Source organism: Lithobates pipiens, unplaced genomic scaffold, assembly GCF_037356315.1.
Source record: "Lithobates pipiens isolate NorthernLeopardFrog02 unplaced genomic scaffold, aLitPip1_a1.2 Scaffold_10, whole genome shotgun sequence".
NCBI classification, from domain to species: domain Eukaryota; kingdom Metazoa; phylum Chordata; class Amphibia; order Anura; family Ranidae; genus Lithobates; species Lithobates pipiens.
Window position 1 is genome coordinate 226,379,030 of NW_027507686.1, and position 27,200 is coordinate 226,406,229.

General features: G+C 40.4%; 1 protein-coding gene across 1 annotated transcript; it reads right to left on the bottom strand.

The window, feature by feature from the left end:
* Positions 1-6,725: 6,725 nt before the first annotated feature.
* On the bottom strand, positions 6,726-26,612 carry FGF4 (fibroblast growth factor 4). The gene is made up of 3 exons (XM_077462246.1): positions 26,032-26,612; positions 20,209-20,312; positions 6,726-14,398 (listed from the first exon to the last, which is right to left on the bottom strand). The coding sequence occupies exons 1-3, from the start codon at positions 26,327-26,329 to the stop codon at positions 14,222-14,224; spliced, it is 579 nt and encodes a 192-aa protein (XP_077318372.1). The 5' UTR covers positions 26,330-26,612; the 3' UTR covers positions 6,726-14,221.
* Between the last annotated feature and the right edge of the window lie 588 nt (positions 26,613-27,200).

A 27,200-nucleotide genomic window follows, 5' to 3' on the forward strand; every position in this document is an offset into this window, starting at 1 on the left:
AGAGTCCTCATCCCTATCCCCATGCTTCAATGTTCAGTGTCCTCATCCTTATCCCCGAGCTTCAATGTTCAGTGTCCTCATCCCTATCCCCCTGCTTCAATGTTCAGTGTCCTCATCCCTATCCCCGAGCTTCAATGTTCAGTGTCCATCCTTATCCCTGTGCTTCAATGTTCAGTGTCCTCATCCCTATCCGCAAGCTTCAATGTTCAGTGTCCTCATCCTTATCCCCATGCTTCGATGTTCAGTGTCCTCATCGAAGCAGGGGGATAAGGATGAGGACACTGAACATTGAAGCTCGCGGATAGGGATGAGGACACTGAACATTGAAGCAGGGGGATAGGGATGAGGACACTGAACATTGAAGCTCGGGGATAAGGATGAGGACACTGAACATTGAAGCTCGGGGATAGGGATGAGGACACTGAACATTGAAGCTCGGGGATAGGGATGAGGACACTGAACATTGAAGCATGGGGATAGGGATGAGGACACTGAACATTGAAGCATGTAGCTCAGGATAGGCACTACAAGTCCCAGCAATGCAAAACCTACTAGGTAACAAGGGAAGTATTAGTGTTGTAACGAACGGCCCAGTGTTTGTGTTGTGTGTAACTTCACTTCCGTAACATTATGTGATGGTTTCGCTGAACTGTATTGCCGAAACTATGTTGGAACGCACGGCGCAAGTGTTTGGAACGCATCGCGCATGCGCAGTACGCAACAACGTGGCCCGTGTTTGTGTTGTGTGTAACATCACTTCCGTAACATTATGTGATGGTTTCGCTGAACTGTATTGCCGAAACTATGTTGGAACGCACGGCGCGAGCGTTTGGAACGCATCGCGCATGCGCAGTACGCAACAACGTCACTTCCGCACCATCCTGTGATAGGCATCAAACTGTGACACTACACCTGCATGCTTTGCAGCTTCTCCTCTGCTGTTTATTTTCATGTTCTAAGGACTACATATCCCATGGTACCTTGCTGCCTGCAAGCTGTGATTCCTGTACTGACTCCACCTTCTGAAATTCCTCCTCTCAGCACCTCTGTAGTTCAGAAGGCAGGCTCTGTGAAAGGTGTGACACAGCAGTGCCACATCACAGGGCATAGTGACCATGTGTCACAGAATTCAAGGAAGGAAATGTGTGGGGCTCTTTACAAAGTAAGTTAGAAAACTTCAATATCTTTCAGATTATTAGGAGTAGGCTAGAAATTGATGGAATATTGAATATATGACTTTACATTTTGACCATAGATATGCTTGAATCCTTACTTTCCCCTATTTATCACATGGAATGCTCAGATTTATTGTATCACTTGAGAGCACTGAGCCACATGCAAACTTTCGTTTTTTGAAAGTCATTATTAGTGATTATTAACCGCTTCCCGTCCGCCGCCTGTCAAATGATGGCTGGGCAGCGTGGCTCTCGTTCGTTATATAACAGCCCCCCAAAACGACCACTCTCACGCGCCTATGGGGGCATGAATCTCGGCAATCGATGGTGAGGTGTGTGAGTCTGATGAAGGCTATTTACTACGTGATCAGCCGTGTCCAATCATGGCTGATCACGATGTAAACAGGAAGAGCCATTGATCGGCGGCCTTTCCTCACTTGTCTCTGACAGACGTGATTAGAGGAGAGCCGATGAGCTGCTCTCCTGACAGGAGGGTGCCTGGACCACCAGGATGCCGCCAGGACCACGAGGAATGGCCACCACACTGGACCACCAGGTATGCCACCCTAGACCACCAGGGAAATGCCAATCAGTGCCCAGGCAGCTGCCAATCAGTGCTCAGGCAGATGCCAATCAGTGCCCAACCCTAATGCCTGCCAGTGCCATCAGGGATCCCTAACAATGCCCTCTATCAGTGCTGCATATCAGTGCCCATCAGTGCCACGTATCAGTGCCCATCATTGCCCAGCAGTGACGCCTATCAGTGCCCAGCAGTGACGCCTTTCAGTGCCCATCAGTGTCGCCTATCAGTGCTCACCAGTGCCACCTATGAGTGCCCATCAGTGCCGCCTATCAATGCTCATCAGTGCTGCATATCAGTGCCACCCATCAGTGCTGCCTACCTGTGCCCATCAGTGCCCATCGTCAGTGCCCGTCAGTGCCAGCTCATTGGTGCCGCCTTATCAGTGCCCATCAGTGGAGGAGAAAATTTACTTATTTACAAAATATCTTTTTAACAGAAACAAAAGAAAGCCTTTTTTTTTCTAAAAATTTTAGGTCTTTTTTTATTTGTTTAGCAAAAAATAAAAAAACACAGAGGTGATCAAATACCACCAAAAGAAAGCTGTATTTGTGGGAACAAAATGATAAAAATTCTGTTTGGGTACAGTGTAGCATGACCGCGCAATTGTCATTTAAACAAAAACAGCGCAGAAAGCTGAAAATTGGCCTGGGCAGGAAGGGGGTTTAAGTGCCCGGTATTGAAGTGGTTAAGAATACAATAGCTCTTCCTGTTTGTCCAGCCTTCCCATTACCTCTTCATACTCATTTCACATTTAAAGTGGTTTCATGCTCGCAACAATTAACATATGTACTTTATAAAGTACCTGCTAATCACATTACCTCTGAAGTACAAATTAGTACAAATCAGCACTTCTCATGATCCTGGAAGTGCAAGTTTCAAGGCATTTCTCTATATACGTGCGTTTACTGTCCTGAAAAAAGATGATCTGCTTGTAATATTCAAGACTATTCCTTTTCCTAACATCATTTTTTTTAGAAATAAATGCAATGTATTGTAAATGTTTTCTTTATTGAACTTTTGTCATGTTTGTAAGATGTACACCCTTCACATCAAAACTGATAAAGCGGACCTTCAGTCATTTTTTTAATCTTTCCATCTATTAAATCTTCTGCCCTTGTCATTTTAACTTTGGATAGTAAAACATTTTTTTCCGCCTGTAGTACCTTAAAATGGGGGGCCACCCAAATAAAAAATGCATTAAAATTCTTTAAAAAAAAATTATTTAAAAAAAAATATATATTTTTTTTTTTAACTTACCGTACCTGAAACCACAGTTGCTAGGCAGTCTTCCTGATCTGCCTCTTCCTATTCCGCGGCGCTTCCTCCTCTTCGGTGAGCGTCCCCGTTGCCTTCTGGGACATGTGTGTGTTCCAGAAAACAACGGGGACATTCACAAAGCACCGCGTTACTTGCGCATGCGTAGTAGGAAAAGGGCAGTGAAGACCCAAGGCTCCACTGCCTGTTTCCCTTTATTAAGATGGAGGCGCGGCCTCGGGGCGCCCGGCATATCGGGCTCACTGGACAGGTAAGCGTCCCTATTAAAAGTCAGCAGCTACAGTGTTTGTAGCTGCTGACTTAAAAAAAAAAAAAAAAATCTTGGCCTGAACGCCCCTTTAATATAGCCCACTTCCTGTTTCTTGTCTGTTTATTAGCTGAGGCTTATGACATCATGCATAACTCTCTCTCTCTCACTCTAGTGAGAGTTTGCCAGGAAGGGAGGAGAGAGATGAGTCATAAGAGGGCTAATGAGGCTAATGAAAATTTGCTTTCCTAACACTGAACTGCCTCTCTGCCAGTCTGGTGCTCACCTGATTGGCTGAAATGACAGGCATGTATGCCAGGAATGTAAGCTTCTTGAGGGTAGGGAGGGACTGATGTGAATGTATATGTAAAGTAGAGCCGAAAAAATTAATTGATTATGAAAATAGTTGTCAACTATTTTCATAATTGATTAATCTGTGAGCTGATTAATTAATTGGTCTGCATACAGAATGCATTATTTGTTTACATATAAGGAAATACATGTCAGAAAGTGCCTGAGAACTTGTGAATGTGTGAGGAGCGATGCCTCATGGGACATGTAGTCCTGGGCAGGAAGTGAGTGGTTCTAAAGGCAGAAGTCTTTTTTTTACCTTGCTATAGGAGCGCTCTGTATTATTCTGTACACTGTATGAAGATTCCTTTGACCAAGAAGTTTTCTATTCTGCTCCTTAGTTTTCACCCACAGTGATGGGAAAGTTCAAACGTTGATTTCACCCCACTAACGATTAGGAAGACATTGTTTTGGTATGGTTATTTACCATATTCAACCTCTAATAGTATATACAGTATATCTCTTCTGTCTGTTATTCTCAGAGTGGATTAAATATTTTCCCCCCTAACCATATAGTTGGTTATTTATATTTACCACTGCATAGAAATATTTCTGAATAAATTGTCTTTTTTTTTTTTTTTTTACTTTATGTAGCACTGACCCCCGAAGGAGCTGCTGGTTTTATTGGGCTTACCGTTACCTTCTTGACCTCGTCTCTGTCTAGGGATTCCCGTGGTAAATGGGCCAAAGAAATGTATAAACTGACACTGGATCTTCTTTTGGGTTATTTATTTGAAATAGAAACAAGATCTCTTAGTTTAGGGTAGAGGGTTAGGAGGAAGTTCTGGTACTTTTGGACTGCAAAAATAGAAAGTCTCTTTTAGAAGAAATCCAAAGAATAACCATTTCACAGCTGGATTCTCACAACCTCTGGATAGACCTCCTCTTACTAGGCCTAGCAGCCGGTAGGGTGTTAAGTAAAATAAATTCTCTGCCACAGACTTGGATGTGAAATACTTGAAAAAAGTCTCCACCACAGACTTGAGCGTAACCAAGGGACATAGACAAATGAATGAATGAATGAAATACTTATATAGCGCACAATGCGAACTGAATCGCCTCTAGGCGCTGTGGCGAGCTTTGATCATCTGCTAAAAGAGGAAGGTCTTGAGTTTTTTAGTGACAAAGACCTAGATCTAGACAAAGAGTGTAGATCCATGAAGTGTCCTTCAACTGAGCCTCCAGGCTCCTTCAGAGAAGCCAGCCTTGTGCATGGCCTTCTCCCGAAGAGTCCTCCCCTGGATGCTTCTCCAGTTGCTGGGCCTCTCCTTAGAAGAAACGGCACCGGACCACCCTTGATTCCTCAGGCCTCGGCATCCGTTCAGGCCTATCCCTGCAGTTACTTCGCCTCAGGCTATCCAACCCCGAGACTTGGAATTGCATGGATCCGCACCCCAGGCCAGGAGGCCCATGGGCTCTGGTCAGGAGGACCAGGACCAAACAGACAGAAAATATCTTCTGGGCTGGAACCCCGAAGCACGTGATGTGAGTACCTTAAATACTACCTCCCAGAGTGCATAGCAGGAGAACACTCCCACTGGGCTGATTCAGAGAAAACGTGGCACTCAATACACCCAGCTAAACTGCGTTCTACTACTTGCTGGCAGTCACAGCGACACCTGTGGCCAAGAAGAACTCAGTGCAATCCAGCTAGACCAGTGATGGTGAACCTTGGCACCCCAGATGTTTTGGAACTACATTTCCCACGGTGATCATGCACTCTGCAATGTGGTTGAGCATCATGGGAAATGTAGTTCCAAAACATCTGGGGTACCAAGGTTCACCATCACTGAGCTAGACTGATACTGAAACCATAATTTAGCAAAATTAGCCCTAAAACCCAACTGTGGTTTCAGGAATATTAAGTTCCAAAAACATATAGTGCATGCTCGTCAGGAGCCGGCGCTACATTTATATATTAACGAAATTATACACCACACTTTTTTTAAAGGCTATTGTCCGATTACCCGTATTTATCGGAGTATAACACGCACAGGTGTATAACACGCACATTAATTTTAAGAGGGAAGTTTCAGGCAAAAACGTACATTTTTGTATTGGCATATAACACGCACATGCTATTTGCACCCGATTTTCATGGTGAAAAAGTGAGTGTTATACGCCAATAAATACTGTAATTGATTAATCAAAACAATAATCGGCCAACTAATCGATTATGAAAATAATTGTTAGTTGCAGCCCAAATGTAAAGCGCTGCGTAAATTGACGACGCTATATAAGTACCTTAAATAATAATAATTTGAGGGGAAAAAAGGACGTCAATATTGTTTGGGAGCCATGTTGCACGACCGCGTAATTGTCAGTTAAAGCGACGCAGTGCCGAATCGCAGTGCTCTGGTCAGCAAGGGGGTAAATTCTTCCGGGGCTGAACTGGTTAAAGAATGCTTTAACACAGAACCACAAAAGTTAAATAAAATAAGAAGTTGAAACTGTCCTATAATTGTGTGTTCTTTTTTAATATTAATTTATACAAATAAAAAAAACAAAATATCTAAGGCTTGGTTCACACAGGGGCGACTTGTCCAGGCGACTTAGCCGCCTGACAAGTCGCGCTCCGTTCTGTACTATGGAACCGTTCTAATAGGAGCGACTCAAGTCGCTCCGACTTAGATAAAAAGGTTCCTGTACTACTTTTGGGGCGACTTCAGGCGACTTGCATTGACTTCTATACAGAAGTCGTTTTGCAAGTCGCCACTGAAGTCGTGTGCAGGTCGCGTCTGTGAGTTGCGCTGCAAGTCGTGCCGCCCCTTTGTGAATCGAGCCTAAGCGCTTAAAAAGGCACTTAGCATCCTTGATTGCATTCTGTCAACACAGGTTCCCACTCTGGAATTCTCCATCTTACAATGGTTTCTGTGTGACACTTTAAAACTTGACCGTTAACACTTTCTACGGAAACAAAGAACAGGATGCAATCTAGTTTGCATATACTCGTGTAGTTTAAACAAAATTTACAAGGCAGACTTGATAGCATCTAACCTGAAATTGCAGAGAGCTTTATGGAGGGGGGGTGGTTATTTTTTGGGAGCTTCTAAGGAATGCTTTAATCTTGGAATGAATCCTCATGGACAGTACATACAGTGTAAACATACATTGTTTATTATGCATTCAGTTGTGCACAGCACATACATGACAATATCGAAGAACACCTGTATAAAACTACAGACAAATCATGGAACATTGTAAACTGCTTTCCATTGAAGTCTTAATACTGTACTTGCCCTCGACAGCATTAATCTGCAAAAAAACAACTCATGTGATATCATTTATATGATGAACCAAACCTACATATAGACCTTCCAGATATCGTAACACCTTCTGGATGTGTCACTATACACCCCCCCCCCCCCCATGCATGTATTTACTGATTGCTGTCAAGTTAGCCCCCGTACACACGGTCGGATTATCCGACAACACGGTCCTATCGGACATTGTCCATCGGAATATCCAACCGTGTGTACAAGGGCTAAAAGTGGGATTTAGCTCAAACTTGCGTAGGCATTTGTGGAGTACAAATTAGCAGCAGTGGTTTAGCCCAAGTTCACACCGGGCCGTTTTGACATGCAATTTGACCTATTCGACTTTGCGTCACCGCGCCGATTCCCAAAAGAAGTTCCTGCGCTACTTTTGGAGGCTTCAGGGGGGGGATTTGAATAGACATCTGTGCAGGAACCCGAACAGATGTCTGTCACATCGCCCCCAAAGCCGGACTGAAATGCTGGTTTGAAATTGCGCACGTTCAAACGGCCCTCAGTGTGAACGTGGGCTCAAACTGTATCTAAACCCAATAATTAAAATGTAATATATTGCAGCTTATCATAGTTACATAATTATTTCGGTTGAAAAAAGACACAAGTCCATCTAGTTCAGTGATGTGAACCTTGGCACCCCAGATGTTTTGGAACCACATTTCTCATGAGGCTCATGCACTCTGCAGTGTAGTTGAGCATCATGGGAAATGTAGTTCCAAAACACCTGGGGTGCCAAGGTTCACCATCACTGGTCTAGTTCAACCAAAAAAAAAATACAATCCCATATACACAATCCTTCACCCACAGTTGATCCAGAGGATCTGGGATCATGGGAGCTGCGTTATTTTTTCAGGCTTTTTTCCTTTATTTTCACCTATTCTGCCAGTGACATACATCCTGCCCAAGGGTGACAACACTTAGCCCTTGTTCACAATGTGATCGCATGACAGGTCGCACCCTAGTGACGGCAATGGATCTGTTTAAATCAGTGCGATGCCAACTTTGCGGCACTGCATCGATTTGAAAAAAGTAGTTCCTGCATTACTTTTGCCCATTTTGGGTGCAACTTGAATAGACTTCTGTGCAGGAAGCCACACAGATGTCTTCCAAGTCACCCCTGAAGCCGCACTGACACGCGGCTTTGAAATTGTGCGATTTCTGATGAAGTCGCATGATATCAAAGCTGCATTTAATGTGAATGAGGGCTTTCTGTACTTTTTCCTTTGGAGGAGTAGTGTTGTTACACTAGGCTGCTCTCCTAATATAGACTACAAACACCCTCTGCTATCCTGATCACCATTATGCAGGGAGGAGGTCTTGCGAACAGAACATAGCTGGGAAAGTTTTAAAAAAATTTTAAGATATCAGTTCAGTGCACAGAAATTTACATGGACACTGGAAATCTGGCAGGATAAACAGACATTTTGTTGTACTTGCTAGAAATATTCTCAGCCTGAAAAATGAAAACGAATGAAGCCACCACATCTACAGATTGGTAGGCTGCAATATATTAAAACTGAGCTTCAGACACAAACACGTCTTTATAAATCCCTTAGCCCCCCTTTCACACCTATGCGAATTAGATGTGCGTTTCCCTGCATCTAATTCGCATAGTAGGAGAATGGGACTGGCTCCCTGTGGAGCCCGTTCACATATCTCCGGGGCGGCTGTGGAGCGCACTGCAGAAAAAACGCGTGCGTCTTTGGCTCCGTTTCAGGGCGTGAATACAGTCATAGGATCGGCCCTGATTCGTCCCTGAAACGGGGAACAGGGACGCACAGCGCTCCTGTGCGTTCCGCAGCGGGTTATAGTGTGAAACCAGGCTAAATGTAAAAAAAAAGTCACTTCTGGGCAGGTGTATTGGATGGAAATAGAAGCGATCTTCACAGGTAATTCATATATTTGTATGCCGGTTGTTCCGGTATGGTGCGGACATGAGAACTGTCACTCTCGTACAGTGAGGTGATCCTGTCATTTATCCATCCCTCGTCCTCCTTTGTCTTTCACAGAGCACCATGTATTTTGTGAATGGTTTATAAGCTACTAGACGTTCTGTGAATGTACAAAGGGAGAAGAGGGACGGATCAATGACAGGATCACTTCTCTGTACAAGAGTGACAGTTCTCCTATGGAAGTACAGCGATACATACATATACAAATAAATGAAATGTCTGTGACGATCACTTCTGTGTCCAGTCCAGTACACCTGTCCAGAGGTTATTTATTTTTCCAATTGGGAATTTATAAAGCTATGCTTCTGCATTGAACTCTGCTTTAAAATTGTGTTTGCGGGTTTAGATATCCTTGAAGTATGACTATTGGAAGGAAGAGTTAATAAGGAATGTAAGTAAGAATTTGGCAGTTAAAGTAAGCATGTCATTATACATCCTGTTCTAGCTGATCGGTGATATACAATATTTCAGCCCATAAACCAAACCCTCCTGGATTGAGAAGGATTAAAGGAGTATTCTTGTACTGGTAGCAGTTTGAGCGGACTGGCTTTAGGAACACTTCGGTCCTCGATAGCTGGCTGTACCGTTTGCAAAAGCATATAATGAAAAATATAAGGTTACTCGATGACCATATAGTGCAGACCAACAGCTGCCTGCAAATATTTTTACCATGATTATCCTTACTAAAAGTAAGTCGCAGGGTAAAGATAGTGTGAAACGTGACGAGGCTGAAATAGTCAGCACTGCCTTCTACCTAGAGTACATTTGGCCACATATGGAAAAAAAAAATGGATTTCCAAGACGTGATTGCAGGAATACAAGTCCTATGGAGAGATAGTGAGGTAGACGTGTAGTAAAGCTTTAAAGTGCACCTGCCCCATCCCTGGAGAAATCAGTTATTGGGTGGATTCTGCCTGCAGGCGCCCTGTCAGTTTCTTAGCATATTGCCCACATATTGTCCACATATTGTCCACACCAGGACCTGAGGTACAAAGTATCTCGTGCACCTGTAGTGTCTGTTTCAGGTTAGTTCACAGAGATATTTCCTGCACATATGGCATGAAACACACTGAATTCAGCATTCAGGGAATGGGACATAGTTGAGGGTGCACATGTGGTTCCACCAAGGCCCAAGAAGAACGTGCCGACTAATATAGAATTAGGTCAGAGGAACCCCATCCAAACTAGACTCTGGTGTATCACAGGCAAAAGAAAATCTCTTCCCCAGATTTTGTAAGAGACAGGTAAACTTTAACAGGAATGAGCAATAGGAAGCAGCAAGGTTTGGATTCTTGGGTATGCCACCTTGTTATCAACATTTACAAATACACGTATTCAATTTTCGATACAGTTTTTTAAAAGTTAAGTAATGATTTTTTTTTTTTTCACATGTACCAGTAATAAACTTAAAGTAGAACTGTAGGCAAAACATATTTTTTTCCATTTTGGATAGATTAAGCAAGGGTTATTTTACCATTGTTGTCCCATTGGGGGAGATTTTCCTTCACATTTTGTCCCATAGCCAAAACAGGAAGTTAGGGGAAATCCCTGTAATTTAAAGCAAATCTGTAATGCCGCGTACACACGACCGGACTTTTCGAGGGACTAGGTCCGATGGTCTTTCCGACGGACTTTTGGCAGAGTTCCGACGGACTTCCCGAATGAACGGACTTGGCCACACACAATCACACCAAAGTCCGACGGAATTCGAACGTGATGACGTACGACTGGACTAGAATAAGGAAGTTCATAGCCAGTAGCCAATAGCTGCCCTAACGTTGTTTTTTGTCCGACGGACCAGCATACAGACGAATGGATTTCTTGGTCCGGCGGAGTTCCGGTGGAAAAATTTAAAACATGTTCTATTTCTAAAGTCCACCGGATTTTTGGCAAGCAAAGGTCCGATGGAGCCCACACAAGATCGAATTGATCGGACCTTTGCTGTCAAAAAGTCCGGTCATGTGTACAAGGCATTAGGTGAACTTACACTGGACCCCATCCCCACCGATCCCGCGGTACCCGTGCCCCTTGATAACCTGCTCTCACACATTGGGTCGCTGCTTCACTGGTCCAGGGGGGATTTGAAATCCCAGCGGCTTATTCTCCTAAACGTACCTCGTAAAGGTACGTATAGGAGGCACTCAGAACCCGCCTAGTCCACCCTGTCAGCGCTGGAGAAGAGGAGAGAAATCCGCGGGGATTTCACATCCCCCGGTGAAGCAGCGACCGGATGTCTCACAGCAGATGATCGTGGAACTCGACTACCGTGGGACCAGGGGGGATAGGGAGGGGGTCCAGTGTACGTTCACCTTACAGATTTTCTGTAAAGGTGAACTTACCCTTTAAAGGAATCTCTTGGGGCTCCTCAGGTCACCAGAACTAGTGTCTCCATTGGAAGATTTCCCCTCTATTACTGTTCTGGGGACAACCCAACATTTTTCATTTGCTTTTACTTTTGATGAGTACGGTAAACAGGACAAATAGAGAGGGTGAATCTGCCTATTGGGGCAGAGGTATCAATAAGACTTCGCCTCTCAATCCAAAACTAAAAATACAAGTTTTGCCTCTAGTTATACTTTAAAGTAATGGTAGAACTTTTTTAGTTTTGGATATAGTAGCGAATGGATAAAACTCTTGTCATCATTTTTAATTTTTTTTGCTTTTTTGCTGGTTATGTTGGGTAGATTATCCTTCACTTCCTGTCTTGAAACACAATAGGAAGTGAGAGTAATTCTCTGTAAAGCGATCACCCGTTGAAAGGTTTCAACTATATTCCTGTTCCAGTGAAATTGTACGTCTCCCCACTAATTTTTGTCCCAGTGACAGTGGTCACCAGGACAAACAAAGAGGGTAAATCTCCTCAGCAGGGACACAGACAGCAGTAAAAACCTGACAAAGGATGTAACCCTCCCCTATTCTATCCAAAACAAGAAAACAAAAGCAAAAGATACATTTTAAAGCTGAACTCTGGGGATATTGTCTAAACAAAAGAGCCATATGTATTCTCACTTCTATTCTAATTCTTCCAGATCTGTGCAGTAATCTCGTAAACTTTGCCTATGTGCAGCTTCCTGTAATAAAGACCGGGCACTGCTGCCCTTTCGCCTTGTGCAGGGTGACTGGTCTTGTCTCCGCCCCCTCCTGTAGTTTCCTGCAGGCAGCCTGTAGTGGGTGGGGTCTGCTGGGTCCCTCCCACAACTCTTCTCCCTACTCAGGCTATGTACAGCACAGTGATTTGGAGCAATGTCCCTCTGTCCCTCTTTCCCCCTCATTTTGGTCTGATCTATATAGTTGTATATAAAATGCATTTTTTATCTTTCAAAAAGTCTTTCCCAGCACTAAACCTTTCATCTACATTCTAAATTGCTGCATTTGTAAATTTTAAAGCCAATATAATGGAATAGTAGTGGTAAAAAAAAGCCCTTGTGGATTTAATTAACCTTTTTTTGTCAATTCTCCTTTAAGGGGGTGTGGCAGGGGGCGTGTCCTACACCTACATACATTTCCTAGTAGGTGTCCCTCATTCCCATCTCAAAATGTTGGGAGGTATGTACCTTTCTCTGCAGCCTCATCTGCGCGAGGGAGGGACTGAAGGGGAAGTGCTCTGTGCTGAGTGGCTTCCTGTTCATTCATAAACCGAAGCATAGTAAATACAGTTTGCGATGATTCAGTTATGAATGGACAGAGTGAGCGAGTGTGTTCACTGTGTTCATTTAGAAAATAAACTATTTACTAGCCGCTCTCCATCCTGAAACATCCCCCGCAGCATGGGGGAGAGGAGAAGAGGAAAACCATACCGCCCAACATTTTTAGATGGGAATGAGGGACACCTACTAGCAATTGTATGTAGGCATAGGACACGCCTCCTCCCTTAAAGGAGAAATAACCCCCCAAAAAAGGTTAATTAAATCCACAAGTGCTTTTTTCTTACCACTACTATTCCTTTATATGGGCTTTTAAAATGTACAAATGCAGAAATTTAGAAATCGAATGAAAGGTTAAGCGCTGGGAAACTCTTTTTGAAAGATAAAAAGTGCATTTTATATACAACTATATAGATCAGACCAAAATGAGGGACAAATGAGGAGGAATGAGGGACAGAGGGGCATTGCTCCAAATCAGGGACAGTCCCTCCTTTTAGGGACAGTTGGGAGGTATAGGAAAACCAGCAGGGGGCACAAGATTTTGTTTTTGGTAAAAGTGGTTGTATACCCTTTTTTTAAACTTTTACCTACAGGTAAGCCTATAACAGTGATGGCGAACCTTGGCACCCCAGATGTTTTGGAACTACATTTCCTATAATGCTCAACTACACTTCAGAGTGCATGAGCATCATGGGAAATGTAGTTCCAAAACATCTGGGGTGCCAAGGTTCGCCATCACTGGCCTATAATAAGGCTTACCTGTAGGTAAAATGAATATCTCCTGAGGGTGGGGGGGATTGGCAATGCAAATAGTGGTTAGGGTGTGCCCAGGCACACCTGGCACACCCCGTGCGATTGCCTAGGCATGGAAGATTTTTTTTTTTACCCAAAGTTCAGCTTTAAATGTTGTGCTCTGTTTAGATTTTCACCTACTGCTTACTTCACATGATATCTGATTATGATTTATTCTTTAAGCAACATCTGACTTTAAAACGTCCTCCAGCTCCAGTACACCCAATAGCACCTAAAATCACTTGTGTCTTATCATTTTCAGCCTCAAGCAGATAGATCCATACGTTTAAGTGCTAGACCCTTTACCAAAGAAGGGGTTAAGAGGCATGTGATCTGTGGAGACATAGCAAAGATTGACTGTCAGAGCGGTTCAGAGTTCAGCCCTGACAGCTCTAAAAACAGATTTGTGAAGTCCTCTTCTCACACTGATCTTTCTGTACAAGAGGTAAACTGACACTCGCTCAGTTTAATAGTAACTGAGCGGAGGAAACACTATTGGTAGCTTCAGCCTAACACTTGTTTCATCTTATCTGCTTTTAGCCAAGAAATATGTGCACACCGACACAATTGTGTGCAGCTTGTAAACAGTACAAAACCGTGTCGTGATTAGCAGCTCAGCAATGGCACCAACGTTTTTTTTTTAATTTTTAAATGCTACTGCTGCGACTCACAGCACATTGCATAGCAACACGTTGTAGGCCCATCCAGCAGTTCTCGAGTTAATAAACTACAGTTCGCCCCCCCCCCCAATAAAAGAGAAATAAAATATTAAGGGAAAATACAAAAGTAATTAGCTATAAATAAAGTTTCTCCTGAACCATATATACAGACTTAAATTATTAAGTTAAATATGTTACATCAGCTCTTGCATTTAACTGTTTCTTGAAAGTGCACCAAGTTCTTTCCCCGCAGCCTGGGGGGGGGGAAATGTTGTCAAATCCGCGGCAGAAAATGCGTCAGTGTCATTGTGGGGGAAACTCTGTTCCCCTTTTTTGTCCTTCCGTTTTTGTTTAGAGCGATGTACATTCCAGGGTATCGTCTTGATTCGTAGGCATTGTAGTTATTTGGGAGAAGTGTCTCTTTGAATTTGCAATCATCTGTGAATGGTTTCTGTAGAAAAAAATTTAAAAGTACAGACCTGTTTAGCACTGCTGAGCATCATAAAATGTAACATAACAACTAAGTAAACCCAAAAGTTTAAATACATTAAAAGCTAGAAGTGTTTGGTGTGACTCTAGCTCCATTTTTTTTATAATGTGATATTTGAGTTAGATTATCTAAACTGACCCATTCTGTATATATAAAAAAAAAAGTACAGACCTGTTTAGCACTCCTGTGCATCATAAAATGTAACATAACAAATAAGTAAACCCAAAAGTTCAAATACATGAAAAACTAGACGTGTTTTGGGTGAATCTAGCTCCATTTTTTAATAATGTGATATTTGAGTTAGATCATCTAAAATGACCCATTCTGTATAAAAAAAAAAAAAAAAAGTACAGACCTGTTTAGCACTCCTGAGCATCATAAAATGTAACATAACAACTAAGTAAACCCAAAAGTTCAAATACATGAAAAGCTAGAAGTGTTTTGGGGTGAATCTAGCTCCATTTTTTTTATAATGTGATATTTGAGTTAGATCATCTAAAATGACCCATTCTGTATAAAAAATAAATTTAAAAAAAGTACAGACCTGTTTAGCACTGCTGAGCATCATAAAATGTAACATAACAACTAAGTAAACCCAAAAGTTTAAATACATAAAAAGCTAGAAGTGTTTTGGTTGAATCTAGCTCCATCTTTTTATAATGTGATATTTGAGTTAGATCATCTAAAATGACCCATTCTGTAGAAAAAAATAAAAAGTACAGACCTGTTTAGTACTCCTGAGCATCATAAAATGTAACATAACAGCTAAGTAAACCCAAAAGTTCAAATACATGAAAAACTAGATGTGTTTTGGGTGAATCTAGCTCCATTTTTTAATAATGTGATATTTGAGTTAGATCTTCTAAAATGACCCATTCTGTATAAAAAATAAAAAAAAATTAAAAAAAAAGTACAGACCTGTTTGGCACTCCTGTGCATCATAAAATGTAACATAACAAATAAGTAAACCCAAAAGTTCAAATACATGAAAAGCTAGAAGTGTTTTTGGTGAATCTAGCTCCATGTTTTTACAATGTGATATTTGAGTTAGATCATCTAAAATGACCCATTCTGTAGAAAAAAATAAAAAATACAGACCTGTTTAGCACTCCTGTGCATCATAAAATGTAAAATAACAACTAAGTAAACCCAAAAGTTCAAATACATGAAAAACTATAAGTGTTTTGGGTGAATCCAGCTCCATTTTTTTTACAATGTGATATTTGAGTTAGATCATCTAAAATTACCCATTCTGATTTTGCTGGGTTATTAGCTAATATGGGGGCATCCTTTGAAAAGAGACCACCAATGAGAGTCACCGGATTCGTCCACACCTCAAAGGGAGGGGAGTCCTGTGCAACCACAGGGGACATAAAAGAACCAAGCTAAAAAGATACAAAACATATATTGGCTTTCGATATAACAAGAATCACTGGACGACCCCTTTGAGATGTGGACAAATCCTTTGACTCTCATTGGTGGTCTCTTGGGTATGCTTGAAGTGGATTGGACAGAGTGAATAATTATATATCAATAGTTTTGTATGTATTATTCCAATACAGGCATACCCCACTTTTAAGTACACAATGGGGTTTATTTACTAAAGCTGGAAAGTACAAAATCAGACTCACTTCTGCATAGAAACCAATGAGCTTCTAACCCCAGCTTGTTCAATTAAGCTTTTTTAATAAAGCCTGGAAGCTCATTGGTTTCTATGCAGCAGTGAGCCTGATTTTGCTTTTTCCTGCTTTAGTAAATAAACCCCATTGTGTACTTAAAATTGGGGTATGCCTGTAAATTTTTTCTGATTGTATATATCATTTTGTTTTTATTATAGTCCCTTGACTAGTGGTGGTCTGCAAATCCCCTGAAGAAGCCAAGTTTGGCGAAACATGTTGGGATCAAATACCATGTTATGACCATCCACATTACGGACACCAATGATTAATGATGCAATATATGTATATATATATATATATATATATATATATATATATATATATATATATATATATATATTCTTTTTATTGAACCCATTTTTAACCTTCTGTGAATAAACTTCATATGTTTTATATTTAAGTGGTCTCTTACTACCTTTGGCACCGCTATAATCCCACAAAGTACCCTGTTGTTCCATACTGTCAACCACAGCCAATGAGCCAATGAGGAGAGAGCGGGGGCAAGGCAAAGCCATGCTCCATGTGTCAAAGGACACACAGAGCAGCAGCTCCACCCACTTAACAGGAGGAAGGGGCCAGGTGGACCCGAGAAGAGGATCGGGGCTGCTCTGTGCAAAACCACTACACAGAGCAGGTAAGTATGACATGTTTGTTATTTAAAAAAAAAAATCTGCCTTTAATATTACTTTAAGGCAAATTGACTGTGCACTCTGCAAATGCAGTTGCTCCAATGCTTAGTAAAAGAGGTGAAGCTGCACTTTACAAAGAATACCCAATCACATGCCAGGAAAAAAAAAAACGAAATTTTTGCTTGCACATGATTGGATGATAGAAATCAGCAGTCCTTCCCATCATTTACTAAGCTCTGGAGCAACTGAACTTTCAAAGTACACTATTTGGCATTTGTAAATTAACCCTTGTGTAGAAGGCTCTGCTCCATAAACATGAATATACTGCTAAATTTATGTTTATCATCAGTGAGAAGAAATGCACAATATATGTAATAAGCATGTAGACCCTGTCAGCTAAGCAAATCAAAGAGGGCAATAATAATGATTGGAACGGTTTTCTAACATGTACAGTTGATAGTTACCACCAAGTGTGATAAGATGGAAAGCATCTTCTACCATAGACAGGTGATTATCAGTTGTGACTGTGGTATTGTATTTGTGGGTGAAAGTAGGTGGTTTTGGTCATTGGGCGAACTGCGGAAGTTCATACAGGCTTAAGTTGGTCATACGCTCTAATATTTCTCTTGTTCAGTGTGGAAGGAGAAATGTTACCTGCTGGCTATTGTATTCTGACAGCTGGCATCCATGCCTGTCAGGATACCCAAACAATGGCTGCACCTGATTGGATGAAGCGGCTGTTAGGCGGACAGCTTTTTACCCGACTCAGTCAATTTTCAGATTGAAGGATGTCGGGTGGGAGGATGCCAACAGGGCCACCTATGGCTTAAATTTGTCTGGTTCTTGATGAATTTGCTATGTATATGGCCATTTTTAGACAGATTCTGTTTCTTGTCATGGCTAAAATCAATCTTGCTTTCCCCTTCTTGCAGGAAGCATAAAAAATCTGAATATGGGGACATATAAAAACATCCCAGTATCACAATGCAATGTGGGAGCTTCAGGAGCCTTGCATTTCATTGCAGAACGTGGAGTACCATGATTAAGTGCTGACATGTTGGAATAATGCTATTTGTTGGATTGTGTATGGGGAATATAGAGTGTCCTGGAGAATAAGTTGGGTTTGACTGAATAGGAAAGTATTTACCAGCACCTTGGGCACTGATGTAGGTAGGCAGGATTCATGATGGGTCCACTTTAAAGTGAATCTCAAGCTAAAAAATGTTTTATACCTTTGAATAGCGTGGGGAAAGATTAGAACTCTTGCCATGTTTTAACTGCTAAGTGGGGCTTTGTTAGAGAGATTGACCCTCACTTTATATTCTTTGTCATTGGTTTCACCAGACAGGAAATGAGAAGCTAAACATACATTTTAAAGCAACGTGTTACGAAAGTCAATGTTTTATTTAAATATCTCCCTGCAAAAAAAAGGAAGGGGAATACTTAACTCTCCCCCTGCCTGTGCTGTGGAGGTGTGAAGTTTCTTTATAAAGTGACACTTCTGGGAATGTCAATCTATGAGTCCTCTGCTGTGCTCGGTGGTTCCTCCTACATCGGCACAATGGCGCGACTAGGCAAATGGTTGTACAGGTACGTCCCCTTTAAATCGCGGCATTGTGGGAGCACGCACGCCCGCCGTGTGCTCCGCGAACGTGCCCGTGGGTCCCGCGGACTCGATGTCAGCCGGGGGTCCGCGATTGCGTCACGGATCGATAGAACGTGGAGATGCCTATGTAAACAAGGCATTTCCCTGTTCTGCCTAGTGACATGACAGAGATCTACTGCTCCCTGTCTTTGGGAGCAGTGATCTCTGCCATGTCTAAGGTAGCCCACCCCCCCAGAGTTAGAATCACTCCCTAGGACACTTGATTGCCCCCCCTCCTCACTATAAAAATAAACCCCTTCTCTGCCAGTGTCATTTACACAGTAATCAGTGCATTTTTATAGCACTGATCACTGTATAAATGACAATGGTCCTAAATTAGGTATTACTAATAAGATAAACTTAATAATAAAAATGCCATAAATCTATCCCCTATTTTGTAGACTCTATAACATTTGCACAAAACAATCACAATATATGCTTATTGCGATTTTTTTACCAAAAATATGTAGAAGAATACATTTTGGCCTAATCTGAGAAAGAATTTTTTTTAATATTTATTTTTTGAGGATATTTATTATAGCAAAAAGTAAAAAATATATAGCTTTTTTTCCAAATTGCTGCTGTTTTTGTTTATAGCGCAAAAAATAAAAACCCGCAGAGGTGACCAAATACCACCAAAAGAAAGCTCTATTTGTGGGAAAAAAATTACGTCAAATTTGTTTGGTTGCAATGTTGCATGACCACGCAATTGTCAGTTAAAGTAACGCAGTGCCGAAAAAAAGTGCTCTGGTCAGGAAGGGGAGGAAGGGGGTAAATCCTTCCGGGGCTGAAGTGGTTAACTACACTGGTTAAGTAATATCTGCATGATATTTCTCTTTTCTCCCAATGTTTCTGTGGATTACTTCTGGGTGCTCCAGTTGACATAAACATACTGTTAGGTGAACTGGCGTGGAATGAGTTTAGTGGTATGATTGTGATAGGGACATTATACAATATGTTCTTCTGGGGCAGGAACTGATGTGGTTCTACAAGCCCCTGTAAGAGCTATGTAATAAATATGTACTACAGAAATATAGAAAATAAAATGTCATGGAGAATCCTATAACCGCATGGAACAGGTAATACATGATGGTGTTTATTGTATAGTCTGATTTATTACAACATGAATGGTCCACAGGGAACTGTTCCCATTTTACCCCAGACAAGATTAATTAAATCGCCCAGCTAGCAATGCAAGGAATGGCATGTACTTTGGAGTATGCAAGTGGTAGCTTGGAACTACTCCACTTTCATGTTATTAAAAGCTCTCTCTTACGTATTCAGTGAGCTACACAGCATTACATGTCCAACCACTTATAATGAAGTATACAAGTTACCATTAGCTCATGCCTTAGCCAGCTCAGTAAATAAGGGCATTATGAGAGTTTCAAGGTTTTTGTTTCTGTAGTTAGGTGATATGAGGGGTTAGCCACAGTTATGAAAGATATGTATGTTACCACACCAAAAATTCTATATTATTTTAGCAAATATCTGTTCATTCCCTTTCCCCTATAGAAAAAGGAATAAGCCTTTCTATGTGTTGCAACAAATCATGAAACCAATGTACAGAATGCTGTCACTGGCCTTTCTTCTGGGGAACCAAACTTGCCCAACCGGTATCATTTCAAGTATATTGGACCAACTTCACACCTCACAGTCTTTGCTGTTGCTTTACAATGATCTCCTAGCAAAATTCAATTTCCCCTTTGTTATGACTCTTGATAAATTGCATTATTTTATCAATTTGAAGTGAAATCTGACACACAAAGTTCTAATGGACTTGTATTCATAAGTACAAAATAGGTTTGTATTACTTACTGATCCATATAGCTTTCCTTTTCCATTCATGGCAACAAATAGTCCACTATTAACACCATACAGGCTCACCACTCCAACTTCCACAGGTGAGATTTCCAACAAACCTACAAAGAAAACATCACAAAGTGTTACCTTTCCTCTTTCATCAAGGTCATTTTTTTTTTTACCACTTTTGCGCCTTTTTTTCTTACTTTTCTTTATACATTAATGATTTTAGACAGCTCATTAAGTTATGACATCATGCCCATTGAATTGTTATGCATAAATACTGTTGCCTACTTACGGCCAGATTTGGCTATCCAACATTTCTGGTTCTCAGGTGCAGAAGGCCCGATTTAGAAAAGATTTACATATTCAGCTGAGGAGCAAAACTGACTAGTATTAATAGTTATCAATAATAGATTTCACTCAGACAACTGGTGCTAGTGATTTCAATTACAATATCCTTGACAGATGTACAGATTGAAACACATGTAAGGACACATATGGGACCCATAATGTAATGTAAGGTAGGCAAGTGTTTCAAGATACTCCTAACAAACCTTCAGAGCGATAACCAAGTTCTCCAGCTCCACACAGGTTGTGTGCCCTTCCTCCCCTGGAGTATGCCACCAGGGTCACATCAGAGAAGACTGCAGTAATGTCAAAAGAGCAAAGGATGCGAATGCCAACCTGACTGCTTACAATCAGATCATGTTGTTCTATCTAGTAAGATTATCATTATCTCACTAGTCAGGTTGGCATTTATAAACTTTGCTCTTTTCACATGATTGTGGATCTCTCTGACATAAAGGTTGGCGCTGGAGGCATAACCCAGACAGGAAGAAGAACAGTACCTGCATGATGCTCCTTGATCAATGATTTGGACGTTCTGCCAGAGTGTCTTGAGGTGCTTTAAGACCTTCCATTAAGTTGTGGGTTGCACCATCCAGTGCTCTGTACATCTGCTAGGGGTCACAGTAGTCTGTTATACTGTATTACTGTATGTAGTCTGAGTGCTGGAATCTGTTAATGATATTATAGATAGGAGTGGCATTGGCAGTTGAATGGCATTTGTTTCCCAAGCTTCTGGCCATTTTCATATGTTTCATTATGAATATTTGGCACCTATGGTAAAAGTCCAAATTATGTATGGGACAATAGAAACTGTCATTCAAAATGAACTGATTTAGCCAATGTACAAATATACCGTCTGTTCTGATCTAAAGAAGAGTCTCCCAGGCTCAAAAAATAGTCAATAATCAGGGAAATTCTAATTGGAAAAAGTCCAAAACAACCTTTTCACGTGAGCCATCTGATGTTTCAATGGCATCATCTCGTCATGACCACATTTCTAATAAATACCAGGAAGACTTCTATGTTATATTTTATCGCTATATTTGTTATACTAATAAAGTCCCATGATTAAGAGCAGTGATCTCCAAACTGCGGCCCGGAGACCAGGCGTGGCCCTTTGCTTGTCTTTATCTGGCCCTTGGGGCACTATCCCACCAACTGACACCAACAAATTGGGCACCATTCCCTCTGCCGACTCCATCAACGGGACACTATTCTTCTAATTGATACCAACAATGAAGCACTACTTCTCAAACTAAATCCAATGATGGAGCACTGATGCTAGGGCATTTTCGACTCCCGACTGGCAACAGCCCGGCCCCCCTAAAGCCTGAAGGAAGACCCCTGGTTTACAGGAAAACATTCTTGATAAAGGAAGCTTTAAAACATGAAGTCCACCTTTTTTAGCAAAGATGTAGACTTCACTTGCATATACAGGGGGTGTAAGGATAGCTCCCTATAACCGAGTGCTGGGACTTATCCAGTGTCATCGTGTGTAAAGTTGTTTATGAATGTAGAAAGGGTGAAAATCTTTTTCTAATTTGTAATTTAAATTTAAATTTCGAATAATAAATGTTTGATTAATTTTGCTTTTCTTCCTGGCAGGTACATGGTATTTTCTGCATACCACAAACGTCTCAGATACTTGGGATGCATTTGATGGCTGTCAATTCTCTGATCCAGTTTCATTATGGTAGGCTGTAAGTGATATCACTTTGTTGTGTATGATTCCATTACAATCTGCTTCTATATGTATCCCAGTGCTGTTGTGGATAGTGACATAAGCTTGCTCACAGCACTTGAATACATGCGTAGATGAGGGTAATTAGACTAACAATACACTTGTTTAATTGTTGCCAGAAACTATTTTCAGGTCCAAAATCAGTAACGTGTTTTGAACAAAACTTTTTTTCCTTTAGCTGCAACATCCAAGACATACACAAAGTTTGACAATCACTCGTGATACTCATCAGATGGCAGAGAGCGTTCCTTGATTAAATTCCTGCATTAGAGGATAGTGCTTCTCTGTATTTAAAAGATTCCCAACGGAGCTTGAATTCTGAACATCACAGTTGCAAGCTAAGAGGATAGCAGCTTTTAGATCTTTTTCGCCCTTTAGAAATACTTCAGTTAACTCTAACTGTTCAAGCATAAACCCCTATGTGTGAAAATTGGGCTAGTGGAGGTAGTACTAGGTATGATGGCTTATTCATTAAAGCAATGATGACATGTAAAGTTACCTGCCAGTCACCCATAGCAACCAGTTACAAATCATCGTTCACTGCTGCGAAAGTCACAGTTATAAATCGTCTTTCACTAATATATGGCTTCCATGCGTTATTGTATGATGCATTACCTTGGGATACATGCAAGGTCTCCACCAAGATGCATTTCAAAATTTGATTTGGCATTTTTTTTTTTTTATTCCTCACAGGTCAGGTTTTGTGTGGTGACCACAGACGCAGCACACACTCTTAGGACCTCAAATGTATTCACTGCAAGGTGACAGAGGTAGTGCCCTACTGCAGTGGTTCTCAACCTCAGCCTTCAAGTACCCCCAATGGGCCATGTTTTTGGGAACTTCCCTTAGATAAAATAGCTCTTGTCAATGCCATGTCATTGATATTGATTTAAAGCAGCTGTGTAAAGTAAAGGAAAATCTGAAAACATGTCCCGTTGGGGCTACTTGAGGACTGAGGTTGAGAACCACTGCCCTACGGCACCCATTGTTTTTGATGATGGTTCAGATGAACACTGAAACACACTGCAGTCACCAACGTACATAGACATTTACAGGTGGACAAGATAGAGAAAGCTATACAATGCATTGATTTACAGCATTTGCTACTATCATTTTGCTCTTTGACTTACATTACTGGCGATACATATTTTTTGTTTCATCATATAATATGTACAATTTAAATGTATTGTTTGCCATTTAAAAAAATACCAAGTCATAACTGAGAAAAAAAACAGCACAACATAACTTGTATTCTATATTAATACTATATTTCGGTAAAATACCATTCATGCTAATTGTTTTTAAACTCTGTATTCTGGACAACTATCATTATCGATGCAGTATATATATTTTTATTTTTTTCTGGAACAACTCTATGTAGATACTGTCTTAAGTCAAACCTCTTAAGCCAATTAAAGTCAGTTTCCAATATCATTATAAAGCTTAATGGAAATTATAATATGTATAGCACTGTAAAAGACTGTGGAGGTCCGCTAAAAATTTTTCAATGTACAACCTCAAATGTGATCCGCCCGATCATCACCCGTTTCAGGGATACATATACCAAAACTATAAGCTTTCCAACTTTTCTTGCACTATTTTTATAAGAAAAATTGGGTGGACTCTTAGCCCTTGTACACACGGTCGGACATTCTGAAGGAAAATGTCCGATCGGACCATATTGTCGGATAATCCGACCATGTGTGGGCTCCATCGGACTGTTTCCGTCGGAATATCCGACCAACAAAGTTTTAGAGCTGGGCTATAAAATTTTCCGACAACATGATCCGATCGGACAAAGTTTGTAGTGAATTCCGATCGGACAAAGTGCCATGCATGCTCAGATCAAATTACGAGACCAAAGCTATTGGCTACTAGCCTGAACGTAGTCCCGTCGTAACGAAATAACGTCATCACGTTACAAACGATCGGATATTCCGACAACTTTGTCCGACCGTGTGTATGCAACACCAGTTTCGGACAAAATCCATTGGACAAAATCCGACGGATTTGGTTGTTGAAATGTCCGACCGTGTGTACAAGGGCTAAAAGTAGTGTCAATGAGTATAAAATTTACCATCATCCAAGACTTAATGAAATAGGGGTTTGGGAGCCTGGTCTCCAACCAAGGCTCACCAAATGCAAGGATACCTTACATATATGTACCCTTGAACTGTACAATATATATATATATATATATATATATATATATTGTTTTTTATATATATATATATATATATATATATATATATATATATCTTCTATACGTCTTTGATTACATTATCATTGATCTTGTGTCTATTTACAGATGTATTTCCTGATGAAGCGGTTCATCCCGCGAAACTAGACGAAATACCGTGGATGACCAAGTCACTTCTGTTTTAACTTTATTGTCCTGTATTATGTACTAATAAATCTTTCTTAAATTTTTATCTTTGTCTATATATTCCATTGTATCCTTACTGTATTGGACCGAGATAGTCCACTTGCTCTTTCCTTGCCTTTGGTGAGCCTTGGTTGGGGACCAGGCGCCCCCAACCCCCTATTTCATATTTTCATAAGGCTTAATGTCAGTTTTAGGAGTGATTTAATACTATGTTGTGCTCAGTTATAGTATATTGTGCTGAGAAAGTAAAAATCCTACTGCTTTAGTTATAGCATGTTGTGCTCACAAAGCCAAAATCACCTTGTTTTGGTTATTTTAATTTTTTTTACTATTTTTAATATAGAAAGTTATTATACACATTTGTGAACATATTTGTATTTCTGTAGCTCATTGTCAATATAAAATCCCCATGTCCTCTGCAAACCTACAGCTTTGAGTGACAACTGTTACTTGATTCTCCCAAAGTTTCTATGTCTGTCCGTCAAGTATGTACTGAAACACAGCACCTGACATCAGCTCGTGGCTTAAGAATTTTTTGTCTCTGCAGAAGAAGGGTCTTTGCAGACTACTGAAATGAGAGATTACCGCAGCTTTTAAAGCCTTTATTAGTTCCCCTTGAACAAAATCTGGTAAATACAAACTTTCCAGCACTTGACCTATCACTTTTTTTTAAATTCTTTTAATATAACATTATTAAACAAGCAAGGCAAGATCACGTTTTAAATGACACTAATCTCACAACACAGACCAAGCAGAACACAATCCAGTCTTTGCTTTAAGTGTCACTTTTCCTGTTAACTGCTCCATTTAATTATTACAATTAACTTTATCTTAAGTTCAGCAGATTTGCCCTAAGCATTAGGCACTACAGCAGAGATCAAGTGAAATCACTGTGACTAATCTACATTGGGCGATTTCACAAGATGATAAAAAAAAAAATCGGTAATTTTATAAATGAACGTGCACATTGTGATAAAAAAAAATCGGTAAATTTAAAAATGAACATGCACATTGTGATAAAAAAATAATCTGTAAATTTATAAATGAACGTGCACATTGTGATAAAAAAATAATCGGTAAATTTATAAATGAACGTGCACATTGTGATAAAAAAATAATCTGTAAATTTATAAATGAACGTGCACATTGTGATAAAAAAATAATCTGTAAATTTATAAATGAACGTGCACATTGTGATAAAAAAATAATCTGTAAATTTATAAATGAACGTGCACATTGTGATAAAAAAAAGAATCTCAAACAGGTAACTGTCAACAACATTGTTGCATTTAAAAAAAAAACAAAAAAAACACATTTTATATATTTTTAAGCAAAATATAAAAAAAAACCTTATACTCACTGTATTTATTTTCATTGTGCATCCCATTTATTTTTCCATCTGGCAAAACTTGAATATGAAATCCGATGCCCACGTTGCAGTAAAGTCGTCGCAAGCGCTTGATGCCCAGCAAATAGTCACCTTCCCGGTTTGCGTCTTTTCTCTCTCCTGGCATCCTAGCCATTTGCTTAGAGTAGAGTTTCTCCCAGCGTCGCTCCAGGGTGTCATTTCGTTGGGGAGATAATCGCGGCATGCAGTGTACCATCCCCGAAACCAGCACCAAGAGTAGGATTGGCACAAGCGCCGATTGAACAGTCATCCTGATCAACGTGGGCACACGTGGTTTAAGGAGTCAATTGCTCTAAAAATACCTCAACTCCAGCTCCACTTATACTTAGATCAAAGAACCAACTGCTTAACTCAAAAGGAGGTGGGGTTTTCTTAGCTTGCATGGAGTCTTCTCTAAAAAGGGGGGTTGACTCGAGCAAAGTTTATTCGAACTTGATCTCAACTTGTCGTTAGCTGCTGGGGACTTGTCTGTAGTGTTGATCTTCTCCAACAGCTCAGCCATAGCACTTTACCACTGACCAACGATATTTATATCCACCTCTGCTCATCTCCCAGCAGAAGCTGACAGACCAGTCACTGAGCAGACAAGAGGGAGAGGGAGAGAGCAGGGTCACTATAGTCAAAAGCATTCAGGGAAACTGCTCTTATTGCAGCTCTTCTATAGATGAAAGCAATGCATTCAAGTAAATGCTGCAACTCAAAACATTGAATATCTCCTTTATAATAAAAGGCATCTGATAGATAAATGGATATACCTGCATGGATTCTTTTTTTTTTTTTTTTTTTTTGTTTTGCTTTTTGTTTTTTGTTTTTTTGTTTTTTTTTTAGATCATTATGCTGATTTACATTTCAGTGAAAAAAAAGCCCCAACAAAGTTAAATACCTTAGTTAATACCTAAGTTAAATACCTAAATAAAAATAAATTATAAATCAATAAAAATAAATAAATAAAAAATATTTATATTAATAAATAAATAAATACATTAAATAAGTTAAATACCTAAGTTAATAATCCGTGGAGACATTTAAGCGGAGTAAAATAGCTTTTTTTTTTAAGTAGAAAAAAATGCCAGCAAAATGGAAAAATCTCCCCCAGTGGGGTTTTTTTTTTCCGCAGCAAA

Excerpts from the sequence above, each read along its gene's own strand:
- FGF4 (XM_077462246.1), bottom strand. The coding sequence starts at position 26,329 with ATGACTGTTCAATCGGCGCTTGTGCCAATCCTACTCTTGGTGCTGGTT. Across the intron at positions 20,313-26,031 it reads GCACAATGAAAATAAATACA|GTTTGTTGGAAATCTCACCT; the intron begins GTGAGTATAAGG and ends TTTTCTTTGTAG. Across the intron at positions 14,399-20,208 it reads AAGGAAAGCTATATGGATCA|AAACCATTCACAGATGATTG; the intron begins GTAAGTAATACA and ends TTTTTTCTACAG.